This window comes from Perca fluviatilis, chromosome 2 (assembly GCF_010015445.1).
Source record: "Perca fluviatilis chromosome 2, GENO_Pfluv_1.0, whole genome shotgun sequence".
Lineage (NCBI taxonomy): Eukaryota > Metazoa > Chordata > Actinopteri > Perciformes > Percidae > Perca > Perca fluviatilis.
Window position 1 is genome coordinate 17319997 of NC_053113.1, and position 18907 is coordinate 17338903.

Here is an 18907-nt window from a genome sequence, read left to right on the forward strand (position 1 = left end):
TTCTGACCTTACAAAAATAAAAATTACTGGAGGGGAGGTATCAGAGCTGGTGATTCATGTGCAGTACTCGGATGAGGCTGGTCGCCATCTTTACTCCATCCCAGCACATCGCTGCCATCGCTGCCGGTGGGGCGGAACACCACTCATCGACCCAGTTGATTTCTAGGAACCGCCGATAGACCTTCACTAAAGATTTGTCACTTTGATTAGTTCGTCACTCTACCTGCATCTCAACACACAATGGGAGAGCGAGAGGACCTAGTTTATCAGGCAAAGCTCGCCGAGCAAGCAGAGAGATATGACGGTAAGACACACTTTCAGGGCTGCAAGGAGGGAGACATGTTCGCCGCAGGGATTTTGTTCTGCGAGCTCTCTCACGTTAACGAAGCAGTGCTCAACTAGCCGCGGCTAACCAGAAAGCTACGGCTACGGCCGTCGTCTTTCAGCTAACTAGTCATTGACATGGCAGATGGCTCCGTGTTGGTAGAAATTGATGCGACATTAAAACAAGAGCAAATGTCAAAGTCTCTGTGGTTAAGGAAAAGTGTACTGATGTGACTGACAGTGTGGCTAGCGTTAGCGAAGGGGCCACAACAAAATGGCGGATTACTGGAGCTGGAGCTATGTAGATGCTAGATCGCATCCGATGCAAGTGTCGACGTCGACACGAACTGCGCATGCGTCAACACTTCAACACCATCCAACAGACGTTACTGCACTCTTGGTTGCCGATGTAGTTAATATTTTCTCGCAAATGTCTAATTACATTCCTGTTGGAATATGTTCGATTGTGTAGTTTTTGGACGGGAAGCCCAAGTGTTGACGCCTGCGCAGTATGCCCGTGTTGACGTCGTACGTGTATCGGGTGCGATCTAGCATCTACCAAGAGTTGCCTCCCCTGCACCATGCTATCGCTGTAGCTTAGCTACTGGCCGGTTAGTTACTATAAGCAACACCCACTGTCATCTGTCTATGTACGCACAATAACGTACCAAGTTTTTGCGTGATTCTGTCACCAATGTTAGCCAACTTTCACATTAGTGAGGCGTTAGCTGAATTGCAAGTTATTTATTGTCACATATTGGCACACCAATTACAGAAGCAGTCGTTGTCACTGAAAATCCTAGTTTTCAGCCTCCCTCCAACAACTGCTAACGTTAATTAAATTACTAAATGAAAAAAAAATGCATATAACTAAATGAGAATCTACGATATAAAATAATGCAAGTTAATATATGGATACATATGAACATAATAAAATGTGAAATAAGGTAATATACATTTATGTAAGACAGTAATTGCAAATTAATAAGATGGATTTAAACATGAATGTGGTACATGTAACGTTATGCACAATGAAAAGAATAATATATATATATATATATATATATATATATATACACGGTACGTAAAAATATATACAGATAAAGGTTAGCTACATGAAGCTTGCTGTGTGTTAGCAGTGAATGGGAGGGCAGCTGTTCACTTGGTGGGGTGTTCTCCTGCAAGCAGGCTATAAGGATCGATTGGCGAAAATGACTCCCTCTTCCTCTCTCTGGTACACTCTGTCAGATTGTCATACCATTACAGGCCTTGTTGAGGCTGTTTTTAGACGGAGCCTTTGCCACTGGTCATACGTTGCCCAGTAACGTTAAGTGAATGTGCCATGACTCATTCACGGGATTTGGACAGAGTGTATTTACAGAGTGATGTATGGTTTACTGGCTGAATGGTAACCTTGCTGGAATGTAGTCCATTCATATTGTTATTCTCCAGTAGGTTATCTGATGTTCAACATGCCATGGAAAGATGAATTTATAAAGATCTTCATAGATTGGCATGGGAGAAGTCATGTATTAGCTAAGTAATATCAGCCAGCCACTTTCTCAGATTCAGAGATAATCTAGCCTGCACATTTGAACCATTCAACCCACAAAGTTATTTTAAAAAGTCAATACCCTGCAAGCCGCCAATGATGCCATACAGTTCTACCATACTTTTAACCTGAGAAGTATATTAGCTACATATCAATGAAATGAGAAATTGGTTTATGTCTGTGCAGTCCCTTAGCCAGAAGAAACTTATTGGATGGGAATCGGACCCCCTCTTTTGTCTTAATCATTAAAACCGGTAATGGGGCATAATGGCAATGTTGTCGATATTTACATTTTATTAATCTATTTCAGTATATATATTGTTGTACGGAATTTAGGCAGAATTGATAAAGTTAATTTAATTTTAGAGTGGCTGTTTGTGCAAGATACACTATTTTTTCAATGTGATTTTCTTAATTTATGTAAGCAATGCATTTGTAATTTAGCTAATAAAGCCCACAGCATGACATTTGGATTTAATTGTACTTTTGTGCCCTTGCATCATCATCAGCAAAACAATGACAGTATAAAAAATGCATAATTCACTCCATATTCACAACAGTAATATAGCAGTAAACAACTATTTGCTATGTAAAGATATGGTGGATTAATGCAGCCCTGAGCAGAGAATGAAGTCACACGCCGTGTGTGTGTGTGTGTGTGTGTGTGTGTGTGTGTGTGTGTGTGTGTGTGTGTGTGTGTGTGTGTGTGTGTGTGTGTGTGTGTGTGTGTGTGTGTGTGTGTGTGTTGTAATCCGAGAATGTGAGTGCCTTGTGCATCGGTATCTAACGCAGATGGCCATCACAAAGGGTCGGTATCTGAGCTGTGTGGAGGCAATCCCGGACCACTTTTTTTCACAGAGTCGTCACAAATGACAAACGCATTTTTTTAAGTGCTGCTGATAGTTGAAAGCTGCATTTGAATTATATTTTGTTAATGCTAGAGAGGCTGTCTGAATCCGCTCCAAACATTACTACCACACATTGAGCGAGAGCCAGGAGCAGGGAAATGGTCTGCAATGTAGGCTAATTGCTGGAGGCGAGTATGCACCATCAATGTACGGCCACTAAAGGTGCTTGTTTTTGCCAATGACGGGGCTCAGATGCTTAGTCTAAGTGTCTGACAGGATTATTGAAATGACCCTACAGAGGAAATAAAACATTTTTCTTTACCCTTCGCTAGGGCTGGGCGATAAAACGATAACGATATGTATCGCGATAGACACGTAATCAATATCAATAGAAAATGCGTTCGATAAAACGTTCGATAACTTGTTTTCTTCTTCGGAAGAAACCAGAAGTTGCGAAGCAAGTTTGGTTGCATGAACAAAGGCACTCACTCTCTGGTAACCTAGCAACGTAAGGGAGGTGACACTCTAACAGCCAATCATGTAACAGTATCAAGTTTGGTTGCGCCACATCGCTGTCTCGTGTTGGATTCTACAATAACAGAACCCACGGGCGCGTAGCGATAAGTGGAAAGTGAGTGCCGCGAGCGGCGCAGGGAAATTGTTGATAAAACAGGAAAAGTCAGTATGGCAGTTTTGGGGATTTTATAAGTCTGACCGTCGTCCCCACCAACACTACCGCGCAAACTTGTTTTACCACCTTAGCGCTCCACACTTTGGAGCACAGCCGTATTCGCCAGCAACGTCCAACAACATCTGCAGCTGCTACACCGCACAAGCAGCAGACCGCCATGGAGAGGTACTCTGCATCAGCGCCTTACTAAACGCTACAAAGAAATAACGGAGGCAGACGTGCTGAGCACTGTCCAGAAGCCAGGTTACCAACCTAGCACTATACCTGCAGAAAATAGTTCTTCTCAGGTTTCAGGTTTCTCTATGTTTATATTTAACACTTTGCACCATTTTATTACACCTTATTAAGCAGTTCTTACTTATTCTTTCTTCACTGTGATTTAGACTTAATTATTTGAGTGATTTCCATGGTTGTGTTGACATTTCTGCTTTTATAACTGAGGGGATTATAATCAAAGCAAGGTTAAGTTTAAAATAAAAATGTTTAAATTTAATATATTTTTCTCCTGGTCCTTATTTTAAATAGGTCATAAAAAATATCAATAATTATCGATATCGACCGATATGAAACACTTATATCGTGATACAGTTTTCAGCCATATCGCCCAGCCCTACCCTTCGCTTGGTCCGTTTGTTATTGGGTCTAACCAAAGTCGCTCACTGAGAAGTCTCATTCTGAATTCTTGCGAGAGGTGACTTAAATCCACTTTGTAGTAATCGGCTGAATCTTTAGCCATGACATTGCAAATATTTTAAATAACACTAAGCTACCAAAAATAAGCACTGTTAGTGGACGTACATTGACGGTTGACAATCGCTCAGAGCGAAATCGCAGCCTGTTTTCGTGGCTCCCGTCTGCAGGGCTCTCGCTTAATTCTAGAACAATTTCAAAAATTGTTGTCCCCGTTAGTCACTTAGGCACAAAAACCAAATAGGGTCCAGGTTAAGAAATACAGATGCTTGCCTTTTAAAGTGATGGTTCGGAGTAATTTCACCCTAGGGTCCTTTGCACCATGACCTCGAGCCAAACACCCCCCCAGAAGCTTTTTTCACCTGGGTCTAACATTGGACGAGTTAGCGTAGCGTAGCGTTTGCCGCTGAATAGCTTAGCGCAGAGGCTAATGGATCCGAAGTGTCTCTTAACATTACCCCACTAATAATGCCGAAATGATACCAATGGTCTACACTAGTATATATAAGGTTATGCACTCATAAAGCGATGGATTGTAAAGTTTGTAAGTACACACAGAAGGTTATGTAAATTACACTTGCGGGGGGGGGGAAAAGGAAGGCTTAGGGATATCTACAAATTACAACACCGAAAAGAGATGCAACAAAAATATTTTTTATTTAACTTATTTTTTAAAGTAAGTGCTGTAATATAACTAGCAGGAGACAAGTAATAATTGAGGTAAGTTTGGAGACATTACCTTATTTAATCATTAAATTAATAAATATTTTTGTTGCATCTCTTTTCGGTGTTGTAATTTGTAGATGTCCCTAAGCACTCTTACTGCCTGGTAGTAACAGCAGCAGCAGAGAGCAGAAGCCAGCAGGCAAGTGTTATTTACATAAACTTCTGGTGTACTTACAAATTTTACAATCCATCGTTTTATGAGTGCATAACCTATTTGTACTACTGTAGACGTTTGGTATCATTTCGGGCATTATTAGTGGGGTAATGTTAAGAGACACTTCGGATCCATTAGCCTCTGCGCTAAGCTATTCAGCTGATAATGCTACGCTACGCTAACGCTCCCAATGTTCGACCCAGGTGAAAAAAGCTTCTGGGGGGGTGTTTGGCTCGAGATCATGGTGCAAAGGACCCTAGGGTGAAATTACTCCGAACCATCACTTTAACATTTACTCAAAACACCTTCTGTCATCTGTCTTGCATCTTCTGTAAGGTATAAATGATCTGAAGGCACAACATCCCTGACGCCTGAACACTTCATCCATAATGCAAGTTTTTTTCCCCAAAAGTCATGGATTTGTGAAGCATATTTATTTGCTTTCAGATCTGTAATGCTTATAGTCAAATTGCATGTATAGTAAGTAAGTAAGTATGTGGAAATGGCATACTATTGCTGGTCACCTGAATATATTTTTGCCACTTGAAAGCATTATGTCACAGCACAATTAGGGAATTGACGCTTTAGTTTGAAAAGCTCAGACATTAAATCTCTCAAGTCTTTAGTCAGACAACATGGTGAGAAGATTGACAGCTAGTTTTTGGTGTGTACTCTCAAGATGTTAGGTTGATGAGAAACATTTATTTGAATGAAATATCTGAGGACTGTTACATTTGTCTCCTCAACAGAGATGGTGGTGTCTATGAAGAACGTGGCAGGCATGGATGTGGAGCTCACAGTGGAGGAGAGGAACCTACTATCAGTGGCCTACAAGAACGTGATTGGAGCTCGGAGAGCCTCCTGGAGGATAATTAGCAGTATCGAACAGAGGGAAGAGAACAAGGGCGGAGAAGAGAAACTGAAGATGATCCGGGAATACAGGCAAACGGTAAAGTGCTCGGCAAAGGCCCATAAACAAGCTTAGCATATGTGTTTAGACAGTGTCTGTCAGGAACACTTCCATGAATTCATATGTCCATTTATGTCCCATTGTCCCAAATATGATATACAGTATACCATTTCAAAGTATCTCCGATTTGCTGTGCGAATGTGAGATCCCTAAGTAATATAAATAATACACACTATAAGCAGCTACCGGACAGACTGTGTCTGAGTCATAGTTGGCAAAATCCTACACTCTCTTGCTTTTATGAAGGTAATAAGAGCTGGGTGTTAATCTGGGAGAGGCCAGAGTGTGTCAGAGAGATGGGAGAGGCAGTTGGGCTGCAGTCAGTGACCTAATCGGATTCAGCGATGGGTAATCCTGCTGTTGTACCATCATGTCTTTTGTCGTTCTCTATCTCCCTTGGGGAACACATTTGTCACAGGTTATTAGCATTGGGCAGATGTAGTCCCGAGAAGGACACAGGCAGCTACAGCAGGTGTCTGCGTACGTGGACGTAGTCACGTGTTTGTTGGCACATAACAGCCCACGCAGTCATACGTTTGACCCTCACAAACATAGGCAGGTGACTAGATTTACTTTACATAGACTCTGTACCCACACAGAAGCGGAAAGTATCATTTGGACTTAGAGGAGAACTTGTGGAAAATGTTTAACATGTTTTGCTGATTGAATAATCCATCCTTATTTTGTTTGTTTGATGGCAGGTTGAGAAGGAGCTGAAGTCAATCTGTGGTGACATTCTGGATGCACTGGAAAGGCACCTACTCCCCTCTGCTGTCATGGGAGAGTCTAAGGTCTTCTACAACAAAATGTAAGAGCTTTGTGGTCTGAATGTAAATTAGTAGATGTATAAAGGAACCCTCTCCAGTCCTTAAACAGAATGATGAGTATGTTTTTGTGTCTGAGCATTATTTGACATAGTTGTATGGTTAAATATGGAATATTGACAGGTAAATTGCAGAGGTCATGGTCGGGTGCTTGAAAACCTATCTGAAGAAAGCATAGAAATATCAGGAAGGTTCACAAATGGGACACTTTTCAGGAATATTTATAGTGAAAGCTTGCACTGCTAGCTCCATCAAGACCGTAAACACACTAAGCATAACAATTAACTTGTCATTGTATCATGCGCTTAAGACAAAGGAAAGAACTATAGTTACTGAATTTGGCGCCCAATTTTGTTTTTCTCCAATTCCAGGAAGGGTGACTACCACAGGTACCTGGCAGAATTTGCCACTGGCAACAACAGAAAGGAGGCAGCAGAGAACAGCCTGGTGGCCTACAAAACTGCTACCGATCTAGCCATGTTGGAGCTGCCACCCACACACCCCATCCGCCTCGGCCTTGCCCTCAACTTCTCCGTCTTCTACTATGAGATCCTAAACTCTCCTGGTTTTTTAAAAAATTTTTATTTACCTAGCACCTCCCAAGATTTGATCAGAAGAGGGTTTTTTTTAAGGATTCAAGGTGTTGGAGCCCTGACTATAAAGAACCTAGGTTCAATCTTTTTATTTTTTTTATCTACCTTCACTAATCTTCCCCAGTTTCCATGCATAACTAGAGGTTCTTGCCTTTTCCCCATCAGGGCCGTTGTTCTGACAAGTGAGGCTGAAGTTTTAAAGGTCCCATGACATGATGCTCTTTGGATGCTTTTATATAGACCTTAGTGGTCCCCTAATACTGTATCTGACGTCTCTTTCCCGAAATTCAGCCTTGGTGCAGAATTACAGCCACTAGAGCCAGTCCCACAATGAGCTTTCCTTAGTATGTGCCATTTCAGCTATTGAGGAGGACAGAGGAGGGGGCAAGGTGGAGGGTGGGGGTGTAGCCTTGACCAACTGCCACTTTACTCCTTTGAAAGCCATGATGTCTCTCTCTCTCATGGGCGGGCCAAATTCTCTGGGCAGGCAAAGCAGAGAAAGGGGAGGTAACCTTGCTCCTTATGATCTCATAAGGAGAAGATTCCAGATCAATCAATCTGAGCTTTCATTTTCTCAAAGGCAGAGCAGGATACCCAGGGCTCGGTTTACACCTATCACCATTTCTAGCCACTGGGGCAGTGGTTCCCAATCTGGGGTCCGGGCAGCCCTTAGGGGGCTTTGTTAAACAAATTATGATAATACACTAGAATATATAATGTATACAAAAGTCTGTATAAAAACTATATATTTTTGTTCTCGCTTAAAATTGTAAGCAGGCTACTTAGTAGGCCAAACCTCCAGGACCTCTTAACCTGGGACCCTTGCTGTCATCAGGTCAGCTGCTAGCTGCTATCATCCTCGTTTTTCCTGCCGCCACGGGATCACTATTTTATGAATGAAACATGGCGGAGAAACGTAAAAGTGCTGATAACTCCTTTTGTATCAAAAAAGAAAGTAAGGCTCTATCCCGAGAGTTACCTCAACTTCGGTTTCGGGGTGGGGGTCGGTCAGCTTTTCTTATACATAAGTAGGGGGGGTGCCAAGGACAAAAGGTTGGGAACCACTGCACTAGGGGACCATAGGCAGGCTTGGGGAACTCATATTAATGTTAAAAAAAACCTCATAAAGTGAAATTTTCATGCCATGGGACCTTTTAAACCCTGTGTTCATTTTCAAAAGTATTCACCCCCTAAACTCTTCATGTTTTTTCTATTACAATATACATTTTTTAATTAAGATGTAAGTAGGCTTCTTTTGGCTTGGATCAATCTAAATTAAGCATGTAACACAAAATGGTTAATAGTATTCACCCCCCTCAAGTAAGTATTTAGGTGTGCTCAGAAAGGTTGCTTGGCAATATAGATTCAACAGCAGTTTTCAAGTCCTGCCACATATTCTGGATTGTATTTAGAGCTAGTCTCTGACTCAACGTTGCCACGTTAACAACGTTAGTTTGAAGCCATTCCTGTGTGGCTTTGGCTTTGTGTTGACATATGCATAAAGTAATATTAATAGAAGCCCATTGCAAGCAAACAGGAATTGAGTTAATTGAGTTACTTAATACACACAATCTCTGACACAGATGGATAATGTGGGATATATCTTTCCACCTTATCTTAATGTGATGGGCTTGGAGAAATAACCAGTAACATTTTGAGTGTGAATACATGTTCTGATACAGTTTAAGCACGAAGTGATTTCAACAGAAGTGTGTTTGCTCAGGTTGGCAAAGGCTGCGTTCGATGACGCCATCGCAGAACTGGACACACTGAATGAAGACAGCTACAAGGACTCTACGCTTATCATGCAGTTGTTACGTGACAACCTCACACTATGGACTTCAGATATGCAGGGAGAGGGTAAGAGTCTCGTATCATGGTGCCGCCGTTCATAATACTAATCTAGAACAATGTACTGCGTCTGCAACCTACCTGTTTGTCACTGCAGCACCTTTTTCAGCAATGCTGATACATTGACGAACTAACTCACTCATCTCCCGTTACCTGCCTAAAACCTTGTTACACTGGATTTAAAACGCGTCTTAATACTGTGAGCAGCTTGATTGATGTTCTGATGCTGACGTATAGTATTGCATTTCCATTTTTACAAGGAAAAGTAAGCCAAACATCTAAATTATGATTTTAGCTTTGTCATTGTGAGTTATATCACTGTCGTAATAACTGCAGCGATCAGCTAAATAGGAAATCAAAATTGTCGTGTTTATCAAAAGAGTTTGTCACTTCGATTTCTGTTACCACTGAGCTCAAAAGGCGTCGGTTCTAACCTGGCTCTCTACACAGCTTGGTGTGTAGGACTCCAGTACAGTTGGTTAACAGTCTAAAGTAATTAGTTGTAATTGGGTGTGATTTTGTTTTTACTTGTTGGGCTACGTTGTTCCAGTTTCCTTTTGTGTTTACCTTTTACTCTGCTCATATGCCCAAGATGAATTAGTGTTTGGCTACTCCTGCTGAAGTTGTTAGAAAGTATTTGCACTTCTAGTGTTGGGACACTCTAAAAGGCTACGATGGAAACAGAGGATCTGCTCCTGTCTCATCGTGATCCAAGTGAAGGCATGGTGATGTATCTGATCTTTAGATGTTAGTTTGACCGAACTGGGGGGAATCAAGTAGGGCTGTCCCAAACGATTATTTTTTAAACGATTAATCTAGCAATTATTTTTTTCGATTAGTCGACTAATCTAAAGATACATTTTTCGATTAATCTACAGATTAATTTTTCCATTAGCAATTATTTTCCCATTGCTCAATAATTAACAATTTACACAAAACTAATTTCAATAAGGTTCAAATTTCTATTTATTAAAATTGTTTAACACTGCACTGTTCAAGTAAAATGAATTTGTAGTGCAACCGGAAGCCAGATGTAGGCTATCAATCCAACCACAAAATACAGTCACTTTCAGGAGGAATACAAAAATAAAAACTCAAAGTAAACAGAGCAAGTGAAAAAAGAGTAGTATATGAGAGATTAACCTGTATTTGCTTTTTTAACAGTAGGTAAAATAATGAATAAGCTCTTGTTTAACATCCAAGCTCTTCTCCCTTTAATTTAACTTTAATTATTTGTATCTAAAGGCTGGTTAAGCACTGTAGGGAGGAGAAGTTGGACAGTTTTTTTGTCTCGATATGCGTTGGCATGTTATAGCCGTTACACACCAACCAGAAGGCTAACCGTCGGCAGAAAAGCCAGTCGGACTGATCAGTCTCCCCGAGTTGGTCCAAAAAGTGCCTCAGAACACACCGAAGAGACGAGACGTAATACGTCTCCATAGCAGCAGGCGTCGCTAATCTGTAATGTTGCCCAAAAAATGAAAACCGGCAGCTGATTGGACGAATGCGTCACATGGGTTTGTTTTCTCCGGAAATTCAAAGCCAGACCGTTCAGAATACGATCTCATATTGTACTAAAATATTTCACCAAAACGTGTTTCTGAAAACATTTTAAGCGAGAAATAGGCCGTGCAGTTGCTGAATCCGTCTTCATTTCAGCTCAACAAAGGTCAGTTTAAAAGATTTTCGTCAGATTTTGAGAGACTCTAGTCACGCTCATTCCGCTCCCCGTTTCCGGGTGAGTCCCGACTGCCCTGTCTCCGACTGAACACGTCAGGTCGGCCAAAATGAACGCCGACAGCCCCTCAGATGGATGACGGCACGGGACACACCGAACAGACTCGAGTCACTGACCTCGCCAGACTGTCCCACGGGCGATTTTGTGTCTCGGGCTTTAGACGTATTTCCACTCACATACCCAACAACTGCAGAACAACGCCGACACACAGTCCTGGTCTTATCCACCACTCTCTCGCCTGTAGCCTACTACTGGAACTGACCCGAAGACGGACGTTTTCGAGGCGGGGACGGCATCAGGCGGGAGGGCAAGGCTCCAGGCTGCACCCATACAGTCTCGAAGTTTTGCCAAACTTGCGATCTTAAAGAGGCCAGCGGGTCCTCTAACTCTTTTTATTTAGCGACGCGTTGACGCAAATTATTTGTGTCGACGCGTTTACGTAATCAATGATGTCGACTACATCGACGAATCGTCCCAGCCCTAGAATCATGTAACAAGGAAATCTGGTTGTTGAAGGTCAGAGACGGTGAAAAGTTAAGCCATGACCTAAAAAGGCACACTGACATCAGCTTAAACTTTCAGGACCTGGATCCTGCTGCTCACCGCTAGCATGCCCAGCTACAGACTTGGTTTGTTACAGAATTCTGTCTTACTGTTGTACATGTGGCTGAGCTGGATCGGCCCTCTAGAACTACAAGTTGTAACCATCCTACCTAACAAAGATGATCTGCTTTCCCCAGCCACCCACAATATTGTGATTTTAATTGCGATTCATTTACATAGACTAAACTACACTGGAATAAATAAATACTAAATTACAGATAGACAAATACAGTTGCATGTAAGTTTTTTTTTTTTTTTTAAGTCAGTCAGAGAAACATCAAAAGTTCAAAGTAAACTTGCCTAGTTTACTGTATATTATGGAAAAAATGACCTGTTCAGCTCACATTTATTAAGATATTAGACATTAGTGGTATATGTGACATCCTAAAAGTGGCGTTATATTTATGGAAAACACATAGTTGAACAGTTAAATGGTAATTACAAACGGTTGGTTAATCAAATCTGACTATGTTTATATCAGACTGACAGCCCCCTAATGCTACTGTTGACACCTCGGCACTTTAGCTGCTTGAGCTAATGTTAGCTTTACACGCCGACGGGACAAGCTGCTTCACTGGCCCTGAAAACTGGATGTCCTGATTTTGAGCTTTTGTGGTTATGAGATCAAAATGATATACAGCTCTTAAAAATTGACTTGGGAGATGACTTGTTTTTTTATATAAACAGTCAATATGTCTCTTCTGTTGTTTAACCAACTCACTGAATAAACATTAGGCTACAGCTGAGCGAATCTGTCTTTTAAGCTGCTAAATTGTCCCCACCACAGGCTGCAACTGGTTGCGACTGGAAATGTTCAAATCGCAAGAGCCGTGCTCCTATTTTACATAATGAACAGTCATGATTTCGATGTGAGGAACGATAAACCATTCAGCCCCATTTGAGTCATTCTTTCTACTCCTGCATTCCTTCGGGCTGTTTGCATTCGCTGTGTTGCAGAGCATCCACCGCCACCTTTTGTTTCTCAGTGACTCGTCATGTCTCTTGTCTCTTTCTCATTCCCTCTGCTGTAGAGTCCTAAAGGAAACAAACCTGACCTGTTCATTTCCCAATGTTAACTGTACTTTGTAAGTGTTGCTCACCCAAGCCTTGCTGTGTGTGTGTGTGTGTGTGTGTGTGTGTGTGTGTGTGTGTGTGTGTGTGTGTGTGTGTGTGTGTGTGTGTGTGTGTGTGTGTGTGTGTGTGTGTGTGTGTGTGTGTGTGTGTGTGTGTGTGTGTGTGTGTGTGTGTGGCTGCCTGCCTTTCTTCCCCTTCTCAACACTAACTCACCCCTGGTTTAATAATTCAATTCACTCACCTGTTGCTTTGTCACTCGCTCATTCGGTTGGATTGTGTATTAACTATGGTTAACAGGCTGACATCTTTGATCTTCCCGCCAGAGCCAGTTCAAACAGGGTTTCTTGAGTTTAGATAGTTCAGCTGCTCTTGACTTGTGTTTACAGAGTGTGAGTTCTCTCTTAGTTGCCTCTTAAAGTCTTATGTACATCGTGTCGCAGAGGTTTCGATCATGTTATTTGCATGCTGGACTCCACTGACTTCATGAGTTTTAAACACTGTTCAGTCGGGGTTTTGTTTTCTTTTCACTTTTTGAGCTCTTAAGTTTTCACACCTTTCCGTTTTCCAGTTACTGTACTTGAATGAGTGGCTGTGATACACAATTTGATACCACATTTCACTCAATCCCAAACACTGGTGAAAGTGACCTCTGGGTTCAGTATGCATTTTGGCTGACACTTGCAGCTGATAAGGAATTTATTTTAAAGATTTCCACCTGCAAAAGTCAAGATTTTTTAGAAATGAGTACGTCAGTTTAAGCAGATTTGTACCTGGACTCTAGTGTATATGTTCCCATGTATCTAGGTATTTTTCCCACTGTTAACCAGCAGTGGTGGAAAGTAACAAAGTACATTTTCATAATTCTTGTACTGAAATACAGTATTGGGATCATTGTACTTTTTATTTATGCTACTTAATAACTTCTACTTCACTACATTTCAAAAGCAAATTTGCAAAATTGCACTCTGTATTTCAATTCATTTATTCGACAGCTATAGTCACTAGTTATAAAATAAGTAAATAATATATGTATTATGCAACACCATCAGACATGCATAATGAGTACTTTCACTCACCTGTTTTGGATATTAATTCCAGTATTTTTTTTTTCTCATAAAGAATGGAAAACAATGGCCCGAGCTTTGTTCTTGGCCATTTCCCAAACGGAATTTCCTGAAGGTTTTAAACGTAACGGTGTTTGAGTTTATTGGCTTTTCTACCAAATGTTAGGCCTCCCTGCCTCTCGGTCACCGTGAAGCCTGGGAAGCCTGTTTGGGAATAAGCAGCCAGCTGAAAACCAAACCCTGACCGTCTCTTTTCTCTTGACCAGGTGAAGAACAAAACAAAGAGGCACTGCAAGACGTTGAGGATGAGCCCCAGTGAGACTATGCCACCAACAGCCACCAACCTGAGACCCTCCCTTCACCTCCTCACACTCCTCGTCCATCCACCTGCGGCCTCCTCCATCCTCCCCCCCCCCCCACCCCCTTTCCCCTCCCCTCCAACTCTTCTTTCCTTTCTGTGAGTCAACTTCCTCTCCCCTCCTTTTTCCTTTCTTCCACCTCTGCAGCTCCATGACCCAGCAGGGCCACGGAGTTAACAATTTTATTTTTCTCTTTTTTATTTTTATATTAGTCCTTACATCATTCAAGTAAATAGCACTTAATTGAGACAGGAAATACAATGTTAGAAAGACAAATGTAAAGAGAGTCCCTGGGCTATTTTGTTCCTTTTTTTTTTTTTTTTTTCCTCTCTGGTACAAGCGGTTCTGAAAAAGTTCTTTGTTTTCATTATTGTATTTTCGTTTGTTTTTGCTTTTTCCTCAATATTTTTATCAGTTGCTGGATGTATTGAGAATTTTTTTTCTTAATGTAATTACAGAAATTAACTTTTATTACTGATAATGTCGACTATTAGTTATGGGAGCTATTTTATCTCTGTTTTTAGTGAAAATGTCATGCGAATCGTTTTACCTTTTTGTGGGCAATTTAGAAAACTACAAGTGCCCTTTTTGTTGACTTAGGTTTTCAGAGGAAGTTGGCAAAATTTGCGATATCCACGTGGGGCAAAAAAGTGCTTAACTTTTACACCATAGTGATTCTGTTGTCATGTTTTTGTAGTTGTCCTTGGACTGTACTTTGTGCTAAAATACTGTAACTGTGCACACATGCTGAATCGCTGAAGGTTGACTTGTCGCTAGCTGGTGGTTATAATTTAAAAAATAAAATACTTGGGAGATTTCACACGTGTGTAAAAGACAAGTCTCAATTTGGCCCCGCTCCTCGACAGAGAGCCCTAAAATGGAAAGGATTGTCGGTGCTTGCATGAGTTAACACATACTCTTTTCTGCTGCTTCTCCCCTACTTTTTACTAAAGCTCCTCTGGGTTCAGAGGTTTTCTTTCTTTGCTGTTTCCTTTGTTTCTCTTCTTGTTTTGCTTCATTATGTGTAACTTGGAGCTGATTTGTACTACTGGATATCTGACTGGAGCCACAGACAGGGAATCTGTATTGTTCTTACTGAAACACAGCATGGAATTAACATTAAACAATCTAAATTAAACATTACTAACTGACTTGTTGCGTTTATTTGTCTTAGAAGACAGCTTTGCTCAGAGTTGAGTGAACAAATATAATTCATGAAAAAACAAACAAGGTAATGAATGAAATAAAAAAACAGTCTTGGTGTTACGACCTTACAGCTGGTGGGGGGAGGGGGGGAGGGGAAGGGAAGCAACATAAACCCAGGTGTCTGCAAAGGAAGAAGGGCTGAGGGTGCTGCTTCAAACAAAGAAACCAATCTAACAGAAGACAAACGGAAACAAAACCTCAATAATTAGATCAACTTTAAAACCAGCACAAGTAGAACAGCCCCCCCTAAAAGTCTCCCAGGTAGGTCTCGCAACAAAGTACCTCAATCTTAGCTCTAAACTAGTATTTAACTAAACCGAGCACAACGAGGCACGTTGGCAAACTGGTCAAGTGAAATCCCAGCCCTGGAGTGACAATTTTGGCGTTTTTTTCCCTTACATGGTACCTGCTCGACTCGCCTCGATGCACTGTAGGCTACGTCCGTTTTCCATTGCAGATTTTAGTACCGCCTCAGCGTGGCTGGTCATCCTAGCGGCGCCGCAGTAAACTGCCGTGACCTAACGCGACGCGCATACAGAACGTCGAAGGTGTGTTGTTGCAACAGCCAGAAGACAAATTTTGTTTCAAAAGAAGCTGAAGAAGAAAAACACAGCTGACTAAACTATTTTAAAATGGCGGGGTTTGTTCATGACACCCCCCGTCTGTCGTTTTCACGTCACCTTTTGGTATCGCCTCAGCTCGCTTGGAACCTCGACTGAGGTGGTACTAAAAAAAGTACCTGTTGGCAGGTACCGGGGACTTTTTTTCGTAATGGAAAACCCAAAAAGGTGAGTCGAGCAGGTACCGTGTAATGGAAAAGCGCCATTTGACTATATAGCAGGTGAGCTTGATTGCTCCTCCTGGATTGGAGGGTGATGCTGAGTGCCGATCCAATCGGTGTCCTCTGAGCTCCAAGCAGGAAGTGGAAGGCATCAGAAGCATAGACAGTATATAAGATCAGAAGTAGTCTCGCTTTGCCAGACCTTCCTCCACAGCGCTGCGGAGGAGGGTCTGGCGAGTTCACACAGCATTCCGGGATGAGAGAAAAACGTGCTCGGGTTCATTGGCATTTCTTTAAACCAATCACAAACGTCATGGGCGTCATCCCGTTAAGTGGAACTTCATGGATATAGACTACACCGGAGGAAACATGTCATTATAATTATAATACATTTTGTTTGTAGTGCACTTTTCATCGTTAACATGTATCCCAAAGTGCTACAGAGTAAAACAGGATTAACCCTGAAAACCTTAGCACCCATCCAGTGTCAATACTGGCTTCCCGAAACCAGAGGAACCGTAGCACACCGTTGCCTCACAGAGCAGATGTTGCCACTGCAATCGGAGTTGGAAACTGTGAGCATAATCATAAATTGATATGTTCTATATATAGTGTTTGAGAGACAATGCAATCTTAATGCCTGCTGTGGTTCTGCTGTGACCGTGTAGCTGCTGCTTCTGCGTAAGCAGCTGATGGAAGCGTCAGCCGCTGCAATCGTCAACACTGACACAAACGTTTCTGTGTGGCCCAGACAGATGCTGTCACTGTGCTGTGTGTTGCCGACATGATTTGTCATAGGTTAGTGACTAATAACATGCCGTTATGTTGACTGTGTTCATAAAACCCACCTTTCCCTCTCACACTATTTCTTTTTTCAAGCCTTCATACAGTACATGTCCATTCTGGGAGGGCCCTGTGGAGCCTCCCTGGTTTCAGTTGCTTGTAACCTCTGTAGCAGTTGATCATCACCCATTATCCATAATAACAGCCAGAGCTCAGTGCCTGGCCTATATTTAGACTCGCAGGTGAAAGTGGAGGAGCCTGTCAGACAGAAAGAAAGCGGGCAGCGTGGATCCAGTCAAAACGACTTCCTTCCTGCGGTGCGAACTGCCGCGGCTGCCTGCAACTCCTGCTGAGTCCGATCAAGACAGATCAGAATCCGTCTGGGGGACCCCCCTGTCCTTTTATGTACCCTCACCATCAGGTTAGACTTTTTTTCCTTGACCAAAACGTTGCTCCATGACAAGGTAACTTGAAACAAATAACTATATTTAAGTTACATTTTCTGTGAATAATCCTGCTCCCCAGAGGATGAAACTTACTGGTTTGGGTGCCTCAGTGAGCTTTTATCTGCTAAATCTATTAAGTCCAAGTTTCACAAGAAATTTCAAAATCTGTTAAAATCTAAGCTCCACTGTTAAAATCTGACCTCCATTTGTGGGCACATATAAGGTCTCCAGAGAACTGTAATACCCTGACTTTTCCTCCAGCGCCATCAGCAGGTCAAAAAATGTCACTTACCCCTTGAAATATCTCAACACGTACGAGACAAATTGGCTCAAACTTTGGTGCAGACATTCATGGTGCTTGTGAACGTTGACGATTGCCTGACTTTTTTTTTCTAGCGCAATCGTGAGGTTTTATAATTTCAATTTGTCAAGAGCTGGCTTATCTGTCCTAATAGTTTGGATTTCTTTACGATGATTCACTGAGTGGCTCTAAAAACTTAGTTGGTCTAAACATCACTGGTAGGATTTTTATTGGAAACCCATTCATTGTGATTACTTTTCCTCAACAGAAGGTGTGATAATACTGATTTACAGTCGAGCAGAAAGTGGCTGCAAAGTGTCATCTAATGTCCACCTCTTTCCTTGTCATACTTTTTAAAAACCTTCCTTCCTCGTCTGACAAACACCACAGGAGCTCAGTAATGATTCTAAAGTGAGTGACAGCAGGAGTGCTGATGGAAGAAACCAAGGCAGACAAGATTATAGGGGTACAAATGCAGTGAAGAGAGCAGACAGTCTGTTTCTAGGAGACTCTACCCTCTGGCAAGATGTTTGTGCAGCAGCTTCTGTCGTGCCCTCTGCAGGTCACATCTGACACGCACAACAAGAGGACGTTCCCACACATCACTTTACAGTGCTGTTGCTCAATGAGGTGCTGTTATGATGACAAGTCGGGAGGGTCAAACGTGATCATATATCAGCCCATAGCATTTAAAACTGGGGGCCAATGATGAGACGATTGGGAGAACTAATTAAGTATTTGTGCAATGTTCCCATCAAGTGCTGTGCACACTATAGATGGCAGCTTTATTACAGTTTGCATTACAGAACAAGAAACCAACCGGTTACGCTTTACTTGAAGGTATCTACATAAGAGTGACATGACACTGTCATGAACGTGTCATAAACATTATAAACAAGTCATAAACGTTTATGACATAACGCTTCTTTTAGTAAGTGTCATTTGGTTTTTGTCATGACAAGTTATGGTTAGGGTTAGAGTTAGAGTTAGGGTTAGGGTTAGGGTTAGAGTTAGGGTTAGGGTTCATGTGTCATGTTACTCTTATGTAGATATCTTTAAGTAAAGTGTAACCAACCAACCAGTACTAGAATACTACCAGGCTCGGGATATTTTTGGTGTCAGCTAGTTGGTCGTAATTTGATGAAACACAACTTTTTTTTTTTTCCACTTCTACAAAATTGGGCCACATAATAACATGACAATTCAGGGCCCAGTTGATGTTGTCTTTCAGGCTGCTTTAGTATTGAACACATTTGCAAGTAATCAAATGTCCGAAAGCCACAGAGTTAACAGTCGGCAATCTAGCCTTGAGTTTTTTAATGACTTAAG

General features: G+C 41.8%; 1 protein-coding gene across 1 annotated transcript; it reads left to right on the plus strand.

Moving 5' to 3' along the window:
* The first annotated feature begins 71 nt into the window (after positions 1-71).
* Positions 72-15204, plus strand: ywhae1 (tyrosine 3-monooxygenase/tryptophan 5-monooxygenase activation protein, epsilon polypeptide 1). Its single transcript, XM_039824387.1, has 6 exons — positions 72-304; positions 5735-5934; positions 6657-6763; positions 7151-7344; positions 9083-9232; positions 13969-15204. The coding sequence occupies exons 1-6, from the start codon at positions 241-243 to the stop codon at positions 14019-14021; spliced, it is 768 nt and encodes a 255-aa protein (XP_039680321.1). The 5' UTR covers positions 72-240; the 3' UTR covers positions 14022-15204.
* The last annotated feature ends 3703 nt before the right edge of the window (positions 15205-18907 follow it).

Bases quoted from the DNA above. Each gene is read 5' to 3' on its own strand.
- ywhae1 (XM_039824387.1), top strand. From the start codon at position 241: ATGGGAGAGCGAGAGGACCTAGTTTATCAGGCAAAGCTCGCCGAGCAA. The intron at 5,935-6,656 runs GTAAAGTGCTCG...GTTTGATGGCAG, and splicing joins TCCGGGAATACAGGCAAACG to GTTGAGAAGGAGCTGAAGTC. The intron at 9,233-13,968 runs GTAAGAGTCTCG...TCTCTTGACCAG, and splicing joins TTCAGATATGCAGGGAGAGG to GTGAAGAACAAAACAAAGAG.